The 25,697-nt window shown below is 31.7% G+C and overlaps 2 protein-coding genes and 1 long non-coding RNA gene across 9 annotated transcripts in view; 2 read left to right on the top strand and 1 right to left on the bottom strand.

Annotated features, from left to right (window-relative positions):
• The window catches only part of LOC106076521 (cytoplasmic FMR1-interacting protein 1 homolog), a 35,685-nt gene extending 20,914 nt beyond the window's left edge, over positions 1-14,771 (top strand). For all 6 annotated transcript variants that reach the window (XM_056037702.1, XM_056037701.1, XM_013237353.2 and 3 more), the window contains 17 exons: positions 511-652; positions 1,480-1,562; positions 1,713-1,786; positions 4,064-4,160; positions 4,408-4,484; positions 4,613-4,721; positions 5,138-5,260; positions 6,036-6,235; positions 6,359-6,446; positions 7,801-7,944; positions 8,278-8,368; positions 9,160-9,290; positions 9,520-9,604; positions 10,379-10,476; positions 11,707-11,945; positions 12,583-12,724; positions 13,573-14,771. In XM_056037702.1, coding sequence (XP_055893677.1) covers positions 511-652; positions 1,480-1,562; positions 1,713-1,786; positions 4,064-4,160; positions 4,408-4,484; positions 4,613-4,721; positions 5,138-5,260; positions 6,036-6,235; positions 6,359-6,446; positions 7,801-7,944; positions 8,278-8,368; positions 9,160-9,290; positions 9,520-9,604; positions 10,379-10,476; positions 11,707-11,945; positions 12,583-12,724; positions 13,573-13,746 — 2,097 coding nt within the window. In that variant the 3' untranslated portion in view covers positions 13,747-14,771. The remainder of the gene's footprint in view (positions 1-510; positions 653-1,479; positions 1,563-1,712; positions 1,787-4,063; positions 4,161-4,407; positions 4,485-4,612; positions 4,722-5,137; positions 5,261-6,035; positions 6,236-6,358; positions 6,447-7,800; positions 7,945-8,277; positions 8,369-9,159; positions 9,291-9,519; positions 9,605-10,378; positions 10,477-11,706; positions 11,946-12,582; positions 12,725-13,572) is intronic.
• LOC129927666 (uncharacterized) lies at positions 2,837-3,401 on the bottom strand. The gene is made up of 2 exons (XR_008779307.1): positions 3,173-3,401; positions 2,837-3,065 (listed from the first exon to the last, which is right to left on the bottom strand). It is a non-coding gene; the product is annotated as an uncharacterized LOC129927666 (long non-coding RNA).
• Positions 14,772-16,610: 1,839 nt separating the features above from the next.
• LOC106076556 (uncharacterized) lies at positions 16,611-24,125 on the top strand. 2 transcript variants are annotated; one of them, XM_013237384.2, is made up of 3 exons: positions 16,611-18,337; positions 19,876-20,070; positions 23,186-24,125. In XM_013237384.2, the coding sequence occupies exons 2-3, from the start codon at positions 19,884-19,886 to the stop codon at positions 23,689-23,691; spliced, it is 693 nt and encodes a 230-aa protein (XP_013092838.2). In that variant the 5' UTR covers positions 16,611-18,337; positions 19,876-19,883; the 3' UTR covers positions 23,692-24,125. The 2 variants fall into 2 exon arrangements, with proteins under 2 accessions (XP_013092838.2, XP_013092851.2); XM_013237397.2 differs by lacking the exons at positions 16,611-18,337; positions 19,876-20,070 and adding an exon at positions 21,821-21,966.
• The last annotated feature ends 1,572 nt before the right edge of the window (positions 24,126-25,697 follow it).

The raw sequence follows: 25,697 nt of genomic DNA, 5'->3' as shown, positions 1-25,697 counted from the left end.
TGCTTTAATGTTAATTGGATGTATGATATTTGATATTCATTGAGGTTACACTATAAATACCATTTAACAATATTGCAAAGACATTGAACTGTAAATACAAATATGATTTTAAACAAAGAAATATTGAAAACAAACTTTAAAAGAAATTAACTGCAACTTTTATTTTTTAAGAAATATTCTCTCTGATGTTGTTAAATGATTTTGATAATTTGGACTAATATCATTGTCATTGGAAGCACTGTGGCTGAGTGGTAAAGCGCTTGGTTTCCAAACAGAGGGGTTCCAGGTTCAACTGGTGAAGACTGGGATCTTTAATTTTCAGTCCAATCACCTAATAAGTACCCTGCAAAAGTTGGTCATTGTTTTGGCCACATGACACCATTGTTAACCATTGGCCACAGAAGCAAATGACCTTTACATCATGATTGCATGGTCTGAAAGGGGAACTTTACTTTTTTTATATCATTGTCATTAGCTGCTACAAGTGTATTTTGTTTTTTTCTCTATCAGTTATACATGGTGCGTACAATGCTGGAGTCTCTGATCGATGAAAGAAGTGGTGCCAAGAAAAATTTGCGAAAAGATCATGTAGCCCCTATTGAGGAATTCCATAGGAAATCTTTTTTCTGGAACTATCTCCTGAATTACAATAGTGAGTTTTTATGTCAGGGAGAATGTATGATTGTATGTTGTAATGTAATATTATATATGTTGTAATGTAATATTGTATGTTGTAACTTCAATTTTATTGTGGACAATTTCATTTGAAATTACCGAAATTTTTTTTTTTTTTTTTTTTTTTAAATACTATAAGTTAAGCAAAAATAATCACAACCTACATTTATTTATGAAGGGTCTAATAATTATAATTAAACTAAAAAGAAGTTTAGAATCTCATTGGTGCCAAGAGATAGCAGTGCTTAGATCTGTCAGCTGCTTTTGGGCAACAAGCAGACCCCATTAGGACAACTATTCAAGAAAAATATTCACATGAAAGCTTAAAAAAAGATTTTAAAATTAAACAAAAAAAAAAGCTGTAGTTGGGATTTTAACATTTACCATCACAAAGGAGAAACAAGACAACGATTTTTTTTTTTAAAAAGACAAAAACTGTTGTGTTCCCCTGGCAATCAAATCATGAAATACAATTCAACTATCTGTTATAAACATGTAACTTGTTTATGTTTGAGTGAAACTAGTGTGAACGTATACATCATCTTCTATGGTTATAATATTTTGTTAATTTATAATGCACACATTTTTTATTTTTTTAAGACAAAATTTCTCATGGACAATAAAAATGATTATTATTATATTACTCCACTATGCTTCATCCCAGAGATAACGCTATTATCTTTTGTTGTGGGAAGAGTGCATTGATTATTAGTTTATATTGCTGTAACATTTATTGTTGTAAACAATCTTTGAAACTTAGTCATAATTTTAGTCCGTAAATAAGTTTTTTTTATTATGTTGCAGCATCTTTATTTAATTGTGGTGACCTGTCCCAGTTATGGTACAGAGAGTTTTTCCTGGAAATGACCATGGGCAGACGTATCCAGGTACATATTCAGTGTTTTTTTCCCATTTTATTTTATCTTGCTTTGTATGATATAGTTGTAATAGTTAAAGTTAATGTTCTTTGCTGTTTTTTTAAAATTATTATTCTTTGACCATACTCATTTATTTTGAATTGTTCTCTGTAAATATAGTTTCCTATTGAGATGTCCATGCCTTGGCTACTTACTGACCACATACTTGAGACACAAGAGGCTTCAATGATGGAGTAAGTTTTTATTCTTTTTTTAGTCTGATGGATCATCACATGTGTTTTTGTTCTCTTGGTGACTCCTAACCAGCTTTTTACTGCTGCTTCTCTAAAAATATAAATTGAAAATCCAAATTTCCATTAACTATTTCAAACACTCTCATTCATTGAATTGATCAGATTCTTTTTTTTTTGGAATGGCTGAATTTTTCGATGCATTTAGGTAATTAGAAATATATTTATTGGTCTCTTTCATTTTCTTTTTTGGTTCCTATATTTTGTTTAGATCACTCATTTAGATAACATTCAATGTATTTTATTGTTTTGTTACTTACTTATACAGGGCTGGTCTTAGGCTGCTGCCCAAGATGCGAATTCTAGGTGTAAATTATTAAATTAAACCATTTTAACTTATTATTAAGGGTTCCTTGAATTCTCCTGAAATAATAAAATCATAGACAATAATAAAATATATGAAAAAGTCATGAAAATCTCCTGAAATTATTAAAATCTTCCAGGCACGACATGGCCTAAATTGTGCCGATGTGCCCAAAATCAAAATCAAATCAAATTAAAATCTTCTGGAAACTGATGTAAATCTCCTTATAACAGACTAAATTGTCTTGGGGTGTCATTCAATGTGGAAAACGTCAATCCTAGTCGCAATTAAAAAAAAACGGCATTGTCATTTTCATTTAATAAAAATGTGATAATTAGGCGAATTTTAACCAAAACAGGAAGTTCCAATACTTAATTTACGTTAATGGTCACTGGCATACAAATATAGATCTAAATTTATCTTGACCTCTTAGAAAAAAAAACAACATAAGCGATATTTTGCTAGTTGATAGTGTCAGGTGGGTTTTGTCCTCGCGCTCATCTAGGGTATGATGTACTCCGCCGGGCTCCTCACCTGAACAGTGTTTATTAACTTTATGCCGGGGTTCTAATTTAGCCTTGGCTCGTCTGCCTGGGCACCCCTAACAGTCTAGCAATCAATTTATGCACTAAATATCCAGGAACGAATAAACCAAATCTTAACGTATACTAGTGAATAACAATATTGCATATAACAACAAAGGTTTAATGAGTTAATGATATATATGATATTATGAGGCATACATTATGAATAAATATCAATAGCAATTACAAACTACATTCAAAGGACTATAGCACACCTTAATCTCAGTGCCATAGTCAATCAGGCCTCACAACGCCAACCCAACGCCACGGGCAATAGTCAACTACCAAGCCTACAACTCAGACTTGACTCCAGCAGAGTCCCAAGCCTGCGTCCCTAGATAAGAAAAATACACACTCCTTTGATACCGCCATTCTCACGATTATTATAGAAACGATTGTAAAGCTACGACATGTAGAAGATAGTAAAATAAACTAACTTACCCAATACTGGGGAATAACACCACACAGATAACTCAATCTCAAGGCACACCAAGAGAACACAAAGAGACTCATCTCAAGGCACAACAAGAGAACAATGACACCAATATAGCGCATCCTTAGAAACAGAACTAATAAGACCTTATGGTGCTCAAACGAAAATACCCTACCAGATGCGCACGACAGATAGTAAATCTAAAAGGCAGATTTGAATGTTTATCGGCTTTTTTTAGTTGGGAAAACTACTATCTACTGTAGACGGCTCGTAAAGTTATGTTGACAGTGATTTAGTACTTAGTAAAGTATGGATAAAATGCAAATACGAATTTATTTTCGAATACAAAATCTTAATATATTCACTTATTATCCTTATCACAACCCAAAATTAGGCCCCGCTCAATCCGTTTCGCATAGCGCCCCGCAACCTGTAGGACCGGCTCTGTACTTATATTACTTTTTACAAAGCTTATATCAACTCACTCTGTCTGTCTGGCCAAAAGTTTGTACACTTTATTTCTCTGACACCCAATCTCGGATCAAGCTGAAATTTTGTACAATTATTTCTTTTACCTGAAAAGACAAGAATAATAAAAAAAAACAACAATTAGTTAATTAACTATTGGTAATAAATCGCTTTGATTGGTATCTCAAGCAAGGTAAAGAAATAGTATTTGACTGAAGTGGTGGTACAAGCTGAGTTAGCCCACTTTATAGATTTTTGTCTGAGGCTTATTACAAATTTAATTAATGACTGATCCAAACTAATTGATACACTTAATATAAGCTTTTTTTTTTTTTTTTGTATTTTGCTTGTTTGTTAGTATGCCTGTCATTTTTCATAAAAAATAAAAGAGTTAAATTTTCCACATTATGTAAATTGTTAATAAATTTCAGGTACATTTTCTACCCACTGGATCTGTACAATGACAGTGCTCAGTACGCTCTGATGAGGTTTAAGAAACGTTTTTTATATGATGAAGTTGAGGCAGAGGTAAGTGTAACTGTCGCCCATTAAACAAGGGAAGAAAATTATACTTAAATTTAATATTATTCTTTATCAGTGAAAATTCTAAAATATAATTATAATGAAAAAGGCATAAAATTATGTTAATTACACATTGACTTTACCAGTGGGACAGTAAATGAATTTCCTTATTTGCAGATGAGAAAAGCTTGATTTCTTTTACAAAAAAACATAATATTTTTAAAGTAATATTTCCTTTTCATTTTGTTTTCAGTTAAATCTGTGTTTTGACCAGTTGGTTTATAAACTCAGCAACCAAATCTTTGCTTACTTCAAGCATCTGGCTGGCTGGTAAATGAAGTTTGATTATGTTAAACCCCTTTCAAACCTATTGTATTCTTCCCAAGAATATGTTTTAATCTAATAGGCAAATGTAACACTGTGCTTGCTGACAGGCTCATGTTTTCTATTGTTTACAGTTTAATGTTGGACAGGAAGTTTCGTACAGAATGTAACTCTCATGGGATCAAAATCAACTTCCCAGTACCAAACAGATATCAGACACTGCTGAAACAAAGACACATTCAGGCAAATACATTCACATTTTTTAAAATTGCAATGTCTGTGCCATTCATTTAAGAATGTATTAAATGTAGTAGCTAGACATTTTTTTTTTTGACTTGTCATAATGGAAGGGGACAATTACAATAATACTCTCTGCATTATGAGGAACAACTTGTCAAATACCAATAATCAATGTGAGCATTGCAACTTCATGATTTGGTGTTTATTTCATAAAATGTATAGACATATTTAATGTGTCTGAAAACTACCCAGAATTCAGTTAGACCAGTAGTTCATAAAGTTGCTTTATTTCTTGATGCTTGTTCTCCCTATGACATATCTCTACCTCTACACAAATTTTTCGAGTGAACTTAAAATATTTTTTACTTATTTAGCTTTTTTTCTTGAATCGCATCCACATAATACGGTCCTTTCAACAGCTCCTGGGACGCTCCATTGATTTAAATAGTCTGATTAGTTCAAGAGTCAATGAACTGATGTTAAAATCATTGGAAACAGCCATTACCAGGTTTGAAGAAGTGGAAGACTTAACTGCAATACTGGTGAGTAGAAGTTTAACCAAATTACTTCTGTAATACTAATCAAACAGTTACCAAACCAACAGTCACAGTTTTTATTTTTCCATTCTGTCATAATGTTGTTAATAAAATTATTAAAAAGTTGAAATTAAACTTCCTAACTTGCAAATAAGACTTTTAAAATTATATTTTGTAATGGAAACTTCCACAAACTACCTTTTTTTTGTTTTGTAGCTTTTTTAAAATTACTTTTGTATAGGGCATTTTTCTTGCTATAGCATACTCAGTTTGCTACGATCTAATCCATTTTGTGAACCATTGGTGCGAGGGAGCTGCGAGGTACTCAGCAAAGACAATCACCTTGAGGCTTCTTGTTAGGTAGTGAAGCAGTCCTACATGCCGCAATTAATACTCTTTAATTTTTTTAAAAAGTCCTCAAGATTCTAATTGTAAGGACATCTAATTTTCTATCGTAAAAATTTTTTATATGGAGTCATAGAATTTCCTTTTTTTCATTCCACTTTCACAAGAAGTTGCAAAGGGAAAAGATCATCTTTCCAGACAAAAAATGAATTCCACACACAAAAATTCCTATCTTTAAAAACTCGTGACTCACATTTGCTTGTCTGTATAAGATTACGAAAATGTTACATATCCGAAGGTCTTAGTTTTATTTCATGAATAATTTACATTGAAGTTAAGTAATAATGGTGATGCTTTCAATACCCTCTCTGTTGCATCATTGAATGGTAAAATATCTGATTGCCTTTCACCTGTAATGTTTTGTATTACTTCCCAGGAGCTTGAAGGTCTGATAGAAGTAAACAGACATACCTATAAGCTACTCAGTGAATATCTTGTGCTGAATGACTTTGATGCCATGTTTAAAGAGGCCAACAACAATGTGACTGCCCCCCATGGAAGGATAACTCTGCGTGTCTTTTGGCTGCTGAATATTGACTTCCTGCCCAACTATTGCTACAACTCATCTACCAATAGGTGAAAAGTTTTTATTCTTTATATGTTCATCCTCTTTCCAGTGCTCATGACCATTTGTTTTTTTTTAAAGTAATCACATGCATAATTTTTTTTTTAATTTTAAAGAAAATGATTTGATTTTAGGTTTGTTAAAAGCATCCTTAAAAGACTATCTGGAGACAGGAAAGACAAGCCACCAAATTTCCCTGCTCAATTTGTTTGGGGGTCCAAGGTAAGTGTAGAGTCAAAACTTTAAATTGTTTTAGTTTTGAAAGTTGCTTAAATGGAAATGCATAATATATGTATAGGAGGAGCTACAGCCACAAAAGTTGTTCACAGTGACAGCCTCGACATTTGACCAATTAAAATATTCTCAGAAACTAATGTGCTTCACATATACTGACATCTTCAGAGACTTCATTACTTTACATATGGTTTTGAAAAAAATTGACTTATGACTTGTTTTAATATTAAATAATTTTTTACCCTTTGTTAATGTTTGTAAAAGCTGCTTGGTGGAGTGGTATGTGCTCCAGACTGTCATCACAATGGTCCTGAGTTTAAACCCTCCTTGTTGTCATCCCTTGCTGTCCTGCATGAGGTCTGGGCTAGGATGTAATAATCTTAATTTCTGAAGCCTTGTCTTAAATACCAGTATCTAAATTAAAACAACTAATTAAAACAAAACAACAAATTTTATGATGTTGCATTAAGGAGAAAATTTTAGAAACCTTAAAAAAAAAAAAGTAAAAAATGTATACTATTTTTTTATTAGTATCCAAGCCTTTACTGCAAAGAATCTTTAATTATTTCTTTTTTCTGTCTTAGCATTTTATAACAAACCTATGTAGCTTTAAGATTTGTTTCAGTTATGAATTCAAACAACCCACTCTCAAGTTGAAATAAACAAGGAAATAAAAACATTTTTGATAACATGCTTTTTAAGAAAAAAGGGAGAGCACTAAGTATCCTAAAAAAATAAAACTTTGAGGACTAAAAAGAAAATAAATTCTGCACTAAATAAAAATTTCTCTTACCCTATTACAAGTCCTATTAGACAACTCCTTTTATAAGCTCTCCTGACACAACCAACAATTTATCGCTTCAGAACCAGCAGACACAACAGAATGTGTTAACATTTGTTCTGGAAACTGGAAATTGGGAGCAGTGAAATTTGTGGAGTGTCACCAGAGAACCATGTCCTTCAAAACTGCTTTCTCCACCAAAAAGCCAGAACAAAACACTCCTATAGAATAAAAACTATATGGAGAGCTGCCTGATCTGAAAACTAATAATCATTAACAACAAAAGCAAAACGATAAAATGTAAACAATTGTTAGCAAACTGCTGTTTCAACCTGTAAACTTCATTTTACTAAGCCACCATCCAATATGTTTGACCCATCTGTTGTGAACATACTTCTAGTAGCATAACTCACTAGAAGTTTCCATTGACATGATTGGACAGATGGACAAATGAATCATAATTAAAGATTCCCAAATTAAATTAAAAACCAACAAGAAAAAAAACAACTGTTTAGACTAAGCTTTTTTAAAAAACTGGCTTTTTATAACTGTCTCCTCAAGGACTTGAACAGATCGTTCAGTACAATCTACAGCTTATATTCTGGTTTCATTGGAACTCCACATTTTCGCAGCATCAGTAAACTATTGAACTACCAAGGCATTGCCATTGTGGTTGAAGAGCTGTTGAAAACCATTGGAGTTTCTGTAAGTTAATACAATACTTTTCAACACTCTTTCTTTCAGTCCTAGAATTGAAACACAACACAGCTATAGACAGTGTACAGTATTTCTTTATTTGTTTTAAAAATTGACAGTGTCTAATGGCATTACACCACATGTAATTATTAAACAACAAAGCTTTTTTTTTTCCCTTCTGTTTGTATGCTTTATTTTATGTTAACAGTATTATGAATGATTACCACTATTTGTTTTGATTTTAAATTTTGGTTTTTATAACTTATGTCTAGCGATTTAATTTATAGAGGGGAAATATTTCAAATGTGTCCGCTAAATTAGTTCTATTTTGTTGGATTTCAGTTAAGTGAGACAATGCTCAATGATGTAGAGATCCTGATAGATGCTCTGCCACCTGTCTGTAAACTGCCTTGGTTCAGTTATGGCTCTCCTGGTTTGTAGAATAGCCAAAATTATTTTCTAATTATTGCAGTGATAATACTTTAATTTTAAGTTTAATTTAATTTCATAATAATGCAAACAGGTTTTAAAAGCAGAATGTCCGTCTAATAACAGCCAGTGAATTCATAATAATTTATATATAATTTGTTATGTATAACAGTTTATTTACACAAATGTTGTTAATCAATACATAGTTTTGGATGCTTAGTCTCATCAATCTGTATTGTTTATCTTTGCCTTTGAGACAGACACAGTCTCATAAAACATTCAAGATGAAGCTCTTAACTCACTCATTACCTTTTTTTTCAACCTTGGGGTCCACGGTTAGCATGATGTTAGAAAGGCCAATACAACAACCAACCCAGCTTACTTTTCCCAACTAGTATTCAAATTGGATGAATTTACAAAGCTCAAAATTCCATTTTTCAATGAGATTCGAAACATGTGACCATTGATTCAGAAGTTTTACCACTCAGCCATCGTATCCCCTAAAACCTAATTAATTTTTTTTAGAAAAACTTGTACAGTACAGGCTCCTGATTGTTTGAAGAGTTGTCTCTATGGTCCCCGGTTTGAACCCTGCTTGGTGCCATCTCCTGCTGTTCTGCAGAAGGTTTGGGCTAGGATGTAGGAATCTTCAATTCTGAAGGAACATCCAAAACAAAACAATGAATGATTTTGTGCTTTATAAATATTATATTACTGTGATTATAAATCACTCTAAATCCTGTTTTCCATTATGCATCTAACATTTTGTAATCTTTTGGTTCTATTTTTGAAAAGGTGTCTTTGGTTTCTATAAACTGAATCTGGAAAGTTTCATGCAGATTCCAAATTTAAAAACTGACGTCTTTGAAAGTTTTACAATTATTGGAAACACAGTTATATTTTGTTTACTGCTGGAACAAGCAATGGTCAGTATTTATTTGAGCTGTGTACTTGTTATTGGTCAACTTTACTTTAGGTCAGTTTTTGTTTTTCGTTAATTGCTTATGGCTCAATTCTTAGTTTAGTCTGTGTTTCTATTTGGTCACTATTTTTTTATTATTATACATTATATTTATGCAAGTACAAGCTATCTTTTTTGTAGTATAAAACTTGTTATTAATATAGAACATATATATTTATAACATCTATTTTTAGAATCATGAAGAAATCAGAGACCTCAACCAAGCAGCACCATTTTTAAATATTTTCCCTCGACCATATGTGCCAAAAGAGCCAAAAGGTAGACAACGAATTCTGTGTCTTTGGTTTGATAGACGTTATTAGTGAATAGTTAACTAGGCTGTTTTAAACAATTGAGACTGGTTAGAGCTTATTATGGAATGTGGTGGATTGAGTACTTGTAACTCCTTTGGGTTTCAAACTATATCCATCCCATCCCAGTGGCACTACAGCCCATGGAGGGCCCTGGCCTGCTCTAGCACATCTTTTCATTCTGATCTATCTTGGGCTTTATGTCTCCATGCCCAGACTCTTAGCTGTTGTAGATCTGCATCAACATCATCAAGCCATCGTGCTCGTAAAAAGGCTTAGCATGTTTCATGTCGCAAAACAAAAGTCTTGTCCATTTCCAGGTATAGGTCATTATCCGTTGTGATCTTATCTTATATGATACAGACGTTACTTCAAAAAAGAAGATGATTACGTCCTACGCGTCATGCATATTAACCAATGACTTAAATTCTGCCAAGTCACTGGTTTTCCTGGTTATCTTTTTGGTTTTTCATATGTGTTTTAGATCATCTAAACTGCCTCCTTCAAAAACTATTGTGTTTGAATGAGCTAAGTTTGTCTGTATTTTTTTATCACAATTCATTCGCTGAGTTTTTTTTTTGTTTTTTTTTTGCCATATAATTATTCAATAACAGATTTAAATTCAAAAATTTTTTTTTTTGGTAATGTTATGTTTCTGCAGTTTCAATCAACTTTTTATTTAATGTTCTACTAACAAATATTTTCATTTTTAAAATACAAAACTCAGAAACTCTCTTTCCAGATGGTGGCATGACTCTTGAAGAAGCAGTAGAGCAGCAGAAATTAAAGTACGCTCCCTTTCATGCTGCTGCCATTATTGAAAAACAAGGCACAAAAGAGGTAAACAATTAACTTGTTTTATGTTAACAAATATTTAGTAATTATATCTTTTTTTTTAATCATATTAACAATTTAATTAGAAGTTATGCTTCTAGGGTCATAGGTTATCCTAAAGGTATTGGTGTCTGAAATAAAAAAGAGCATAATGCAGCAAGCAGTTAGGTTATTGGTCTTGTCGTGCACAAGTCAATCAAAGTTTTCACTTACTCCAGTAATATAATTGGCCTTTTTTAATAACATTGTTTATAGTAAAGATTAAATCATTTCCATGATGGAAAGTACAATTTATTATTCTTAAAGTGAAAAATTATTTTTTTTCTAAAAACTATTCAGCTACTATGTAGAATTTCTTCCATTTGATTTTGACTCCCAATATCATATTTGTATTAGAAAAGATTGAGAAATCACAAGAGCCAGTTATAGGCAATATTTGAAAGTTCTAATCATTGCAAATATTGCAGCCAAAAATATTTGTAGACATTTTAGCTTTCTCCAACAAAGATACCTGTATTAAAAGATGTTGAGTAAAATGACTGGTATAGACCTTCAGCCTCAGTTGAAACAAATGAAAACGGTCTACTACATGCAATAGCATTAGTACATTATCTTTTGTTTTCCCTTCCAGTGATTATAAACAGATTGTTAAATAGGTCATTTGTACTGTTAGTTCTCTATTTGCTATGTATTCTGTTTAGGAATTGTTTATTGTTTTATCAAAGCATGAAAAAGGGGCATGGTAGTTATTGGTAAAGTGCTTGTCTTCTGAATGGAGGGATCTCAGGATCAAATTCCTGGTATTGAATAGGATTTTGAATTTCTGGATTTTTTAAATTTCCCTGAGTCTACCAAAATCTAATGAGTACCTGACATTAGTTGCGGAAAAGTCAAGGTGGTTGGTTGTTGTGCTGGCCTCATGACACCTTTGTTAATCATGGGCCACAGAAACAAATGGCCTTTACATCATCTGCCCCATAGATTGGTCAGAAAAGGGTACTTTACTTTTATTTACTTAAAAGCATGAAAAAAAATTCTTTTGATACATCCAGAAGAAAGCTTGCAAAATGTTTTACAATGAGATAATAGGTTCAAAACACTTTATTTTCATGATTTTCTTGACATAATGGTCTACTAGTGCTGTAGACGTGAATTAATAATAATGTTTACTGTCAGAGACAGTCTATTATATATTTCTATGCTTATGTATAAATGTTAAGTTCTCTCTCTTTACAGCAGAAACTGTTGATCAGAGAAGCAGAGGAGATAACTAGCAAAAGGTTCTGCACTATGGGCTCCATGTTTGACAATGTCCTGCAGAGAATTCAGACTTTCTTAACCAACAAGGTGTGGCATGGTGGACCTCCATCCAATGGGGTGATGAATGTAGATGCCTGCAATGAGTTTCACCGCCTCTGGTCAGCTATTCAGTGGGTTTACTGTATTCCAGGGAGAGAAAATGAATTTACTGTTGAGTAAGTTGAATATCACTTTGTCTTACTTGTGGCTAAGTGGTTTAACCTACTTGGCTACTTTAATGATGGTCTTTAATTTTTTAAATTTTAAACTCTATAGAGACTACGAGTCTTTTTAGAGCTATGTTTGCTTGTGACTTAAAGGCATCATGGTAACCTTCTCCAAGAAATCTTAAAGCATGCTAAAGTAACCCTATAAAAATTACAAATCGGTAATTAGAAACATTGTTCCTAGGTATTTCATAATCTTTTTAAAAATTCTATGTGAAACTGTTACCGCATTGTTCCATCACTCTCTTTTGTTTCTTAAAAGTGAAGACAAAAAGCTACCACCAACTTAAAGAGCTTGACAACTCAGGTTCAAATAACCTAATAATTTATTAGGTGTAACAAACTGATAACCAAATACTGTATAAATGGTAACTCATAATATCGGACTGTATAATTACTACTCTAGGCTTAATATTAATTTAAACTAAAATAAATTTTAATCATGGATCATGAAATTATTTGTTGCTTTTTTTTTTTTTTGATGTATTACGTTGTCTTTATTAATTTTTGCATTTTAAAAATATTTTTGCTTGTTGGGCTGAGTGATAGGGTTTTTTTTAAACAATATGTTTTCCGTTTTTCTTAGAGAAATGTTTGGTGAAGGCCTTAACTGGGCTGGCTGTGTACTTATCACTCTATTAGGCCAACAGCGTCGGTTTGAGGCTTTAGACTTCAGTTATCATTTGCTCAAAGTGAACAGACATGACATGAAGGATGACCCAGTCACTGTAAGATCCAAATTACTTGTTAGCACATTAATTATTTCAATACCGGTATAGTGAATATTTCTTACAGATATTGGCTCAACAGATTATTTAAATTTAGGCTAACACTAAACTTTCTGACCCCAGTTTAGAGTTCAGTAAATTTAAGTAGAAAATAACGCAAACCCCATTTCGAGTTTGATATTATTTGGTTTGTTAATATTACCAACTTATATGTTGTGTCATTTGCTATCCTAGTCTTAAGGAGTCTTAAGGAATAATTATAAATTGAATTTTTTCCCTGCCCCCCTCCCCCCATTTTTTTTTCTCTTCTTTAGCCATATTCATTGTTATCCTTACTGTTACAGTTGATAAATACTACTGGTTCAACGTAAAAAAAAACCTTTGCTCTATCATTACCTATATCTGCAAAAAAAAAAAAAAAAAAAAAAAAAAAGTTCAAAACAGAATTTTTTTTTTAGGTTGTAGATTGTTGGCAGATCTAATCCAGTTTTTTTATTTGCCTAATTTCTTTGTCTTCCTTGTTCTCATTTTTATGTTGGAGCGTTCAGATGACTAGACCAATATATGAAGTGAACACAGTGGTTTCCAAATCAGGGAGCTCTCCAAATAGTTTTCTTTCTGTTGGGGTGTTTTGGGGCCATTGTCTTGCACGGGCCTCTTGGTAAAGAGAATAGTTTTGAAGGACACTCCACATGTGCAGATTTGCCCAAAGACTCTGAGTTTGTGTAGCTAGCTTGCTGATCATATATTTCCTTGCTCTAAACTTCTTATTATTTAACTGAAATAGCAAAAGTATTAACTTCACATTTGAGTTTATCACATAATCACTTCTTTTTCTTGCTCATCAGAATCTTAAAAAGATGGTGGACAGAATAAGAAAATTCCAGATTTTAAACAACCAAATTTTCGCTGTACTCAACCTCCATTTAACGCCAGATGGAAACTCTAGAGTTCTACTGCCTCTTGATCAAGTTCAGCGCTTCCAGCCTCCTGTTCCACCAAGGATGCAGTCCAAGGCTTGAACATAAACTTGTGTTGTTAAAAATCCTGTTTTAGATCTTGTCTTCATTCAGGGATAGACATTTAAGCATTTTAGGAACCCTTCTTTAGAATCTCAGCTTTCTCTTGAATGTACGGTATTCATTGTGGTCATACATTATAGTTGGTTGTTTTTATTGTATACTTTTTAGGACTACACATTTTTTACCTATTTGACTTTTTGTTTACAACTGAACTTGTTTTACTCTAAAATTAAACATAATAATCCTTTTACAAAATGGTGAAATTAATTTCTTATAATTTCATCTTCATAGTTTGTTTTTTTTCACATTTATATTTTGGTGATTTGTTTGCCATTTTGAATGTTGTTTAAATCACATGATTTACAACCATGCAACTTACGAAAACTCGCAGATTTTTATTAAACTTTTGATAAAATGTAAAAATTTAGCATAATAATATCATCAGTATTAATGAATAGTTACCTGTATTGATAATAACACAATTTTATTTTCTAGTTCTTAAACTTTTGGTGGAAGTTGTTTTCTTACAGTTGTTTCCTTCAATTAATTTAATTTCATAATTTTTCATTGCTTATTTTAGTTATAAAAAATGAGACTCTTCATTTTTCCTCATTTCCAGAGGATAGTACTTCGAGTTAAACAATACATAAAATAAACCTTAAAATCTTGTCTAACCAGAGTAGAAGCGTAGACCATTTCCCGTTTGCAAGTCTCAAGCTTCAATATTGTAGACTATTTAGGCCCTACCTCATCAGATGAGTTTAAACTTCACATTCAATAGAAGCAGATAATGATCTTAAGCTTTTCTCAACTAAAAAAAAAGCCTTTTTAATAGAATAAAAAGTTGAAATTCAAATAAATTGTTTCCTTTCTTTTTAAAAATGTGAACTTATTATCTAATAAATACTGCACTTTACATTGACTTACAATATTTATATTGTTAATATTATAAATATTATTTATATCTTATATTAATTTTTTAAACAGAATTTTGTATATTATAGATTATTTTATAGCTTTTTTTTCTTGCACTTATTCTAGTCTTTTGTCTGTTTTTTCTTATATTAAATGTGTATGGTAATACATAGTATTCTATTGTTTTTCCAATGCTTGAATTTTAAATCATTTTATTATTTAGATTTTCCAGACATTCACATGCATTTAAACTCTTATTTTGATGGTGGAAATTCAAAATAATAAATGGCCTTATAGAAACAGTGTTTTATTGAATATTAGCAACATCATGATTATAAATTGAATGGCAGAGCACAGACTTAAGATGATTGGTTGTACTCATTACATTTTGTAGACTATCAATTTGTTTTCATTTTCTTTTAGTACCGGTACTTAACTTAAAATTTTAGAGTTCACAGCTATAAATTCATAAATATATATACTTGGGTACATTTTTTCATTTCGTTTAAAGATGTCTATGTATCCGCTGACTAAATATATTTTATACTATCTTGAAATGAATTAATATATTATAGAGACAGTGTGTTCATATAATATATTCAGCCAATGGTATTCTTTTCATTTAACTAGCAGACATATGTTGCAGCTCAAAGTTTATTGTTGAATTAATTCATCTTGCACTTACTGATCCACCTTCACTCTTAAATCTTTTACTGATCCTCTTTAATCCTTTAGTCTGGTACTAATGTAATTCTTACTTCATAGAACATTGAGAGACCACAACTGTTCAGTTGACTGGTACTATTCTTGTCTAGTGCCTTAAAGTCTGATCATTGAATCACGTGTTGTCTGCAGACATCCTACTTTTTTTGCCCTCCTTTAAGTCCCTATCCAACATTCTGTCTCTGCATCATTTTCTTTAGCTTCCTTTTGTTAAGGCACTGTAAGCAGGTCACTGGAAGAATCTCCAGACCTGGTTATCCCACCTGAGTCTACATTTTGTGACCTTATTTAAGTTTCCATGTAGCTCACATGTCATGTTCAAGTGTAGTGTTTTTATGATCTCTGATGTATGAGGGTAAAATAGTTCACTTTCATTTGTGCCATTTATTAATAAGTATTGATGAGGCGGTTCCAGTGTAATTTGTCAATTTTTAACAGTAGTTAAATCTGAACTGACAATTTATATTTAATTTGTTCAAATACACTTTATGTTTAACTTTATATTCAACTAGTGCTGTGAATTCATGTATCATATTTCATGTAGTGCCAGTTCTTTTTTTTCTTTCTATATTTCAATTTTACAACAAAAATGTATTTTCATACTTGTATATTTCAAAAGATAGATCTTAAAATCTGAAATACAAACTCTTGCTACTTTCCCTGATTTTTGTGAACAACATTGAACATCAATAAACAATGTGCCTATTATAGAGCTTCTAATTTAGTTTCTTTTAGTATACTGTGATATACAATTTCTAATAAAACTAAAATTGATACCAGATTTCTGTACATTTAATGCTGTAAAGAATTTTATTGTCCAAATCTTTGCCATACTTTATTTATTTATTAACATATTAGTTATTCATACAAATTTATGTTTGTATTGCATGTCTCCTTTCTACACAAAGCACATGACTATTTTTCTGTGACTTACATTTTTGTAAAATGGATTTTTCAAGTACTAATGATTTTTTTTTAAACCAAATAATAATGATTAATACCATTATTGTATACAAATTTAGTTGATATCATATAAAACATTTTACTAACATTTCATCTTCTTCTTTTAAAATAAAGTTGTATCTGAATGATTGAAGTAGATTTTTTAATACTTGTTTAGTTATCATTGCTACTGTGAAGCATTTAAAGACTTGCTTTGTTTTGTAGTGTAGTCTTTCACATCACAAGTTTCATTTATTTATAATTAAAATCTTCTCTCAGAAATAATGAAACAAAATTGTTTATTGTTAATATAGCTACTGGTATGAAACAGAAAATTAAGTATTTTGAAATAAGGCAATCCAGCATTTAATTCAGTGTTTCCCAAACTGTGTTCCACGGAACCATAGTGTTCAGCAAGGCTTGAATAGGTGTTCCATGAACTACTACAAGAATTAACTACCGTGTGAATTAATCTCTCTAAAAAATAAGTAAAGTGTTCCATTAAAAACTCAAAATGTCCAAAGTGTTCTGTTAAGGAAAAAGTTTGAGAAACACTGATTTAACTGATAGAAAATGTTTAGTACCAGTAAATTTAGATTTACATCATTTTAAGAAAGACTTTATAAAATGTGGAGAGGCCTTCAGGTCAATGGATTAAGTGATGGCTTCCAAACATGTAGGTATTGAGTTTTAATTCCATGGTGGTTGGGCGGTAAAGCGCTTGACTTCTGAACCGAAGGTCCTCGGTTCGAATCTTGGTGAAGAGTGGGATTTTAAATTTTGGGATCCTTGGGCGCCTGTGAGTTCACTCAGCTCTAATGGGTACCTGACATTAGTTGGGGTAAAGTAAAGGTGGTTGGTCGTTGTGCTGGTCACATGACACCCTTGTAAGCTGTAGAAACAGATGACCTTTACATCATCTGCCCTATAGACCAGAAGGTCTGAAAGGGGGAACTTTAAGAAGGAGTTTCAGGATTCTCAGGTAGTTCATTAAGCTCTAATGAGTAACACCTTTAATAAAATTGGATAGAGTAAAAATATTTTACATGTTTTTTATGTTTCTTTAGAGTTGAAGATAATCTTCCTAGTCCAAACCTCCCACAGGACTATGGCTATGACAGCGGGCAGGGTATGAACCCGGACCATCAAGATGACTGAACAACAGTCCAGCGCACATACTGCACCACCAGACCTTTTTTTTATGTTGATATGATGCAGTTATTAAATAAGGAATGATAATTGTGTTGTTCTGATTTTTCTTAAAATAAAAAAAAAATATTTTTTTTTTCAAACCTCCATACAATTTTTTTGAGCCATTAATATAAGTGCTTTATCAGTTTGTAAAAAAACATCCGATCCAGATAAGCCTCAATGAGATGAAGTTCATTTTGAAGTTGTTACACTCTATATGTGTTTCTACTAGTTTAAAAAAGCTTTTCTGTTTTTTTTTGTGTGTAAGTAATACAGTTTATTTTTATTTTAACAGGTTAACATAGTTTGTCATTAACACCATACTGCTACACTGTTTGACATCTGCTAAAACTGAATATCTTTCAATTCACTTTTCATGCAATATACAAAATTATATTTCATCCTTCTGTTCCATATATAAATGCGTGAATTCATCTATTTATTAAAGTTTTGTCATCACAAACTTAAGTTCTTTACAATGTCCAAACACTACGGCCTTTAATTCCTTTCATTGCATATTATTTAATTTATTAAATACTAATACGTTTAATGACTAGACATTCTGTTGGTTTACTATTGATTGTACTCCTATAGATATAATCCCAGCAGCACTGTTCCTACATAATTACTTCCCTTGCCTAAACCTGTGCTAGCCCATTTCATGCTTTATCAGTTGTAATGTGTCACAAATTAAAACTTCATGCCAGCGAATAAATTACTTGTTCAGACTAACATAATCTTGGCTTGCTTACTTACTACAGAGAGTATTGTATGAGACAATTATAATGCCTTATTTAATTGTCTTCGTTACAAAGTAAAAGTAAGTATGATTTACTAAAATATTTAGCCAATTAACTGAACTAACTTTGTCTTAATACCAAACCATTGTAAATTTGGAGAGGAGAATAGAATCCTAATGTAATTAATAAACTCAGCAGTTATCTTAAAATTTAAAATTATTTGATGTTAACATTTCCTACTCTTCACTTGTGGAGGGTGGAATGAAAAAGTTGGACAGTGTGATGTTGCTTGTTCAGGCTGTCTTGAGGTCAACTATGGATGGCTGTTGAATTTCAACCAATTACTCTGCAAGCGTTTGGGTATTATTGTTCGGGTGTATTCCGTGTAGTTGATCAACAATCCAGACAAAACAAGACATCGGTTTTAACAAGTAAAGAGATGTAGTCAACGCTGAAGAACAATGTAACATGTATTTATTCCAAGAAAAGGCCACAGTAAACGTCTCTGTCACTAAACACGTCGTTACCCTGGAGGATTATATTGCCAACTGATTTTCCGGTCTCTAACCCAACATATCCCAAACGTCACTAGTCCCGTTCAATATGCGTCTTCTATGGTGCGTCGCAAAATAACTAAACTATAAATAAGGTGTCTAACAACAGGTATTTCGAAAATGGATTTTACGATTTTCCTAAAAATTAAACAGTTTGTGTATCTTTGAGGGAAAAACAACAACTACTCAATCAGTCGCACATTATTCAAAATATTATTTTTAAAATTAACTTTGGCTTATGATTTTTTTTTTTAAGACGTAAGTTGGAATTCCCGCCCTCGACTCAAAAGTTTCTTTGTATTCAGTAAAGAGTTGAATAAATAAATAGACGTAGGCCTACCATAGACATAAAAAATATTTTATATTCATGAACATTTTGCATACCATCTTATGTAGTTCCAGTAAAATCATTTGCCGGACCGTTAATAGAAGAAGATTGTGCAAAGCTAACTGGAAAGACTCCTTGCTATAATGTAGCTTTACAAGAAATGAATATAATGAGAAATGATGGACCATGAAATAGAAATTGATTTGTGTGTATATTACTTGTTTAAATTCAAATGTAAAAATGAACAGTTACAAAAATGTGCAACATTAAATATTAAGGTCATCGTCCTTGAGCAAAACTTCATTAAATGACTCAAGTTATCATGAAATAATTTGCTTTTAGATTAACTTCGACTGTGTTGAATTTTTTAATAGATTTTTGTTTTTAATGTTGGAACTAGAAATGTGATGTGGTTTGATTTGTTTCAATTAGCTATGGTCGTAATGCTGGATGGCTGCCTGGTTGTGTGATATGCGCGCTTGAATGTCGTCTCAATGGTCCCGGGTTCAAGCCATGCCATCCTGCGGGAGGTTTTAGCTAGGATTTAATAATCTTCAAGTCAACGAACAACCGAAACATGTTGAACAATTTTCCAATAGTTATTATTCTTATTAATTTAATAATTATTTTCACCCCACCCTCTCTTTTCCATCAGTCTTTTTTTTTTTTTTTAGCTTTTTAAAAAAATGTAATTCTGGAAAAAAAAACTTACATTACAAATTACACTAATTTTCAGCTGACAAAATGGTTTCTTTAATAATATTGTTGGCCTCTGTTGGGCTGGTACTGGGTCATACAGGACAAAAATGGCACTCCAACAGATACCAAGATCTGCTTTACGGTGTAACAGCTAATCTTACATGTGCGGATGAAGGTTTTAGTCCCTGGGAAGACGTCGAAGAATTCAGATTTCTCTGGATACTACCTAATAGTAAGTCTTGTCGATTGCGTATCTAGTGTTATGGTTGAATTGTAAATATTTATCCAGACTTTCTTATATGAAGCTCTACCTAGTTTTTAATGCATAATTAGAATGAGATTTCTCTTGACTTAACTCTTTCTCTCCTAACTGACGATATCGATGTAAATTCCACCAGAATGTGGTAAATAATTACGGAGAGAAAGAGTTAAATTAACATTTGACTGGAAGGATACACTTCTAACAATCTTTTTACCTCCATACTGATAAAACGTAAATACTTTAAAAGATAATTTGAATTCTGAAAAAAAAAATATGCTCGTCAAACTTAAATGTTATCTGACAATGACTGACGTTAATTGTGTAAAGTAAAGACGAATAAAGTTAGTCATTGTATTGAACACATGACATCCCTTATTCCATATCAATAACTGATCATTACACAAATAGTTTACACTTTGTGAAGAGATTTTCGGGAGCGATAGCGGAGCACCAACGTGCCGATCATGAGACCAAAAAAAAAAAAGGGGGGGGGGGTGAGGAGCTTTGTTCAGAAGTCCAGCAATATCAGATATGTAGGCCTATTCGTCATTACAACAGTAAATAAAAAACACGCTAATTTAATTTATATTGGCTGTATATCTGGCGCTGATCGTTTCTTCAGCTTTCGAAGCTGTTGCTCTGAAACCGTAGGCCTACTTCATGGACACATTACATAAAAATCGGTTCTTGCAATCAGGGCCGGTCCTAACTATTGCGGGGCCCTATGCGAAACTGATTGCGCGATCCCTAGTCTGGGTGGGAGTAAGAATGTAAGTGAAAATTAAAATTTTGTATTAGAAAAAAAAAATCGACTTTGAATTGTATTCATTCTTTACTAAGTACAAAATTGCGATCAAATTAATTTTACTTTACGAAACTTGCAACCTATGGCATATTTATATTATCCTTCAGTCGTAGGACGACTATAGTTCATCTCAGAGAACACTTCCTCGTGTGGCAGTGGAGCCCTATTTTGACTATATATGTAAATAAAGTATTAGAACTTCCGATTAAGGTGAAAATTAGCCCGATTATTACATTTTATTACATGAAAGCTGACAATGCCTTTTTTCTTTTATCGCGCGTAGGATTGGCGTTTTCTGCCAATTTTGTCTATTTTTTCAGGAGATTTTTATGAGTTTTCATGAGATTTTAATAAATTCAGGAGATTTCAATAAATTTTTCGTATATTTTTTGCAATTAAATAATTACACCTAGAATCAAGATCTATAGGCCTACTATGACAGCAGCATTTTTTTTTATGGGAAGCATATTAAGGATCGAGAAGAAAACGATTGCGGAAACTATGAAATCGTTACATCGTACACCCAACAGCAATATTCTAAATCATATTTTAAATAATTGTGAAACAAGCGGGTTAAAAAGGGAAATAACTCTTGATATACATTAGTATTTTAAATATACAATTCTCATAAATTCAAAGAAGCTATTCAATCATTTAAGACAGACTTAATTGCAGAAATTACAAGTCTAGTTAATTACAGTATTGTATTAACACGCCAAAAGAAACGATTGATATATATATATACTGAAACTTGATAAAAAAAAAAAGGTTGTAGAAATATGAGCCATTTACAGATCATAGTCGAATTCAGTAGATTGACATAAACCAACCTGACTACCAAAGTCAAGCGCCCACTATTTTATGCGCTCTTATCCTAAAACGTCATAACTATGTTTATCACGTTGCTATTTTTTACTGTGGCTAACTGCGAAATTTTATAAGATTACTCTATTATACTAATCTTTTATGCTTCATTAAAAGGTTGTTATAGAGATTTGTGAATCAAGATAAACTGCGTCATTCACATTTTCTCATGTAGCTCATGGTTGTTGTTAGTCTTGGTAAGCCTATAACATGGATGAAGTTTTTGTGCTGAAACAAATGATGAATAAACATGGCTTTTAAAATATAATAGCAACATGAGGGTACAATAGTTATTATAGAGAAAGTGAAAAAATGCATATGGCGAAACATAGGTAGGTTCTGACAAGGACTCAAACCATCGCTTAGCAGAGATATAGGTAGCCTAACATCTGACCAATAGATGTCCCCACTTAGAGCCAGCCCTAATTTTGTTTTTAGTCCTGATGTAAAATAAAATTTTCAGTTAGTGTGCAGTTTTGACAGCAGTGCAAGACATTTAAGTTTATAAAAGATTGTATCAGAGTCAAGAAAAGTAACTTGAGGCTTTATAGCTTACTCAGATATGTCTAAAACCAAACTCAGAAATAATAAGTTGATTTTAAAATAATGCAATACAAGTCACAAGGTTTTAATGAACGACCTAAACTTCACCACCATTTGTTTAAATCACTTATTAAATTATTACATTACAACTGAGAACTTGATATTTTGTTTTTGTTTTTAGCGGCTCCGAAAGGGGAAAAAGACGCTATTATTTTTGTGTGGAATATCTGTCTGTCCATCCGTCCCGTTTAGATCTCGTAAACTAGAAAAGATAGTGAAAATCCGACATCATAATATTTTAGACCATTCAAAGTTCTGATGCAAGCAGTTTTTCCATAAAAATACACCACTTTTACAACTATTCACTATTAATAGTAACAAACAAACAAAAGAGAAAAAAAAACCATTGAAAATACATATAAGTTAGGCATAATTTAAAACAACAATTAATAAGTAGTTTTTCATATTATCGTGTTAACTACAGTGCTGCACACAAGTTATAGAACACTTAACTAAAGGAAAAATTATTATTTTTTTAACGTAGCCTAAATGTTTTTTTTTCTTGAGGATTTGAATAAGAGATGGACCCTTTACAAAACAATTAGATCAATTAGATATTCAAAAGACATTAGTTAGGCCAGGTCACATCTAATTTCACTTCCACCTATCCTTTGGTCTGCTGGGGCACCACACAAGATCTGTCAACCTCTTTCTCCATTCTTCTCTGTCATTTTACTTTGATATAATTTCATTGTCGAAATATTGAAACCTGCCTTTTTACCTGCCTGGGGGGGGCCGATTTTGAGTTTGTGTTTCCACACAAACTGTCTTTTTAACCTAGTTTATATTAAAATTGTTTGTTTTTTTTTCCAGCTAAAGTTCTGAATGACACAACTGTGCTTGACAACCAGCATTACTCCTGGATGAACAATGGTGCTAGCCTGCTCATATACAACATAGACAGGCCAGACTTTGGGATTTATCACTGCTTAGTGCAGACATTATCTAATAACATCCACACTGTGGTTAAACTAGGCATCAACATTAATGGCCCATACTTTGGAAACCTTTGGGAGATCTATTCCCCTAACATGAAGATTGGCCTCATTTCAGGTTTTGTAGTCCTAGTTGTTATGTCCATGTTCTGCTATAATTATGATCAGTTTCAAGCAAAGCATGATTTGAAAGAAAAAACAATAGAGAGGCCTACTGTAATGGCACCAAACAGAAATGATGAGAATACACTTAGAGAAATGTTTTACAAAAACCCAGTTTTTGTTGATGACACAGAGCAAATTAAAATCACCCAGGATGAACTAGATCACAGCAATAACATCAATGTATCTGCTGAGATAGCAGAAGTCAAATCAAGTCTTTGATACTTTTTGTTGATGTTGCTGAAAACTTCTAATAAGTTATGTTTGTTAAATAAAAATGCATATGATGTAGAAAAAAAAAAGTAACGTTCCCCTTTCAGAACTTGTGGTCTATAGAGCAGATGATGTAAAGGATGTAAAAGCATATGATGTATAACGTAATAAAAAAAAATCTAAAATAGTATTTCAAAAGATTTGTAAATCTTTTTTATCTATGGCAAAAAAATTTGTGACTTCTAAATAAGAAAAAAAAAAGGAATGTTTATTCATTAGAAAATTCTGTATGACTGGAACATTACAATTTGTAAATACTCAATGTAAATAACAAACTGCTGCCAAAGAAAATGATAGCTTAATTAGTTAATTCATCCTACTATCTGATTATATTTTAAAAGTATGTATTTTCCTTTAAAATATAATAAATACCTCTACAAAACTTTTGTTGTTTTGTTTTTAAAATAAATACCAATGAGGTTATAAACAAGGAGAATAATTCATTAAAATAATGAGGTTGTCTTTTTAAAATTATCTACAAAATCAAATTAATTCTATGTAAGCCTGCATTACCATAATTACATGGTAATTTAACTAAATTTGACATAGATAATATTTAAATGAAATGTACTTTGATTTATTAATTGTCAATCTTATTATTCATAATGCATCTTATATTTCCTCTAATACAAATGTATTAGAAATATATATTTCGTTATAATTAATATATTTCAGTATATTAATAATTAAATCTATTTTTTGTCTTAACAAAAATTCATATTAAAATCACACAACACAACAAAGCTTAGTTGGTTGATTTCTAGAAACCTAATAAACTTGTTGAGTGTTCCACACAGTCTAAATTAATTTAGGGATTATTCATTGTTGATTACACTTTAAAACAGGCAGAAGAAACTCCTTATCTGGTACACAAAAAAAGTTTCCATGTCTCAAAGATCAAAATATGATTACCTAATTGTCATTTGACAAGTCAATATCCTTGACTAGGGAATGTAGTTTTGTTCATCAAACATTTGGCTAGATTGTGCAATTAAGTTATGAAAATTTCACAGTGATATCTATTATAGAGTAATGCAAACATAACAGCAAAAGCTGTTTGTCAAATCCTAACTGTGCCTTCACATAATTACTGAGATCGCCATTGATATCAATGTGATTCTTATATGAGCTACTGTGACTTCTTCACAGCCTTATATTAAAAATACTAAGTAATGCAAACTGTGATATTGATATATTTGCAATCCAGAACAAAAAGAGTGGTTATAATTTCATTATTTTTTTTTTCCATTTTCGACAAATATAAGACATTTGAATCAAATCATATTGAAGAGTCATATTGACTTCCAAAATTAATTATGATTCAGTGCAGGATTTACCAATAGACAGCATAAGCAATAGCGTAGGGTCCCACTTGTTTGGGGTCCCCAAAATATGTTTCCATGGATATTTTCAATTGTTTTGAAGAAAGAGCAAAGGAAAAATTCCTTTATGTTCATCACAAGGGGCCCAGTATCTTAAAAAGCTTTAAGCTTTATTAAGTTTAAATCTGGTCCTAAGATCATTACATTATAATTCTTAGGATAGTTGTAAATTATAGTAAGTGTAATCATGGAACTATAGGCCTACTAATGTAATATTGTATTCTAAGTCATTGGTTTTCTGGGTTAATTTAGGCAAACTCTTATTCCATGTCTCAAAAGCTAAAATGAATATGCTTCCCTTTTAATATAATTTCTGAATGCAAGCTTGAAATTATGATTGATTAAGCTGCGAAATAATGACATATATTATTAGGCCTACATCATGCATAGACAAATTAGATAGGATATTACAGACGTTACTTCAAAAAAGAAGATTATTATGTCCTACGCATTTCATGTCAATGTAGTCATTTATTCTCCTAAGTCTAAGTTCTTAATTGAGTTTCCTGGCTGATTTGATTTAATTAGTAATTTTATTAAAAGCTACAAGTTTGAATATTCCTTTATCATACA

The sequence above is a fragment of the Biomphalaria glabrata genome, chromosome 8 (assembly GCF_947242115.1).
Source record: "Biomphalaria glabrata chromosome 8, xgBioGlab47.1, whole genome shotgun sequence".
In the NCBI taxonomy this organism is placed as follows: Eukaryota; Metazoa; Mollusca; class Gastropoda; family Planorbidae; genus Biomphalaria; species Biomphalaria glabrata.
The sequence above is the reverse complement of the archived record's forward strand: the minus strand, read 5'-3'. Positions and strand labels throughout refer to the sequence as shown.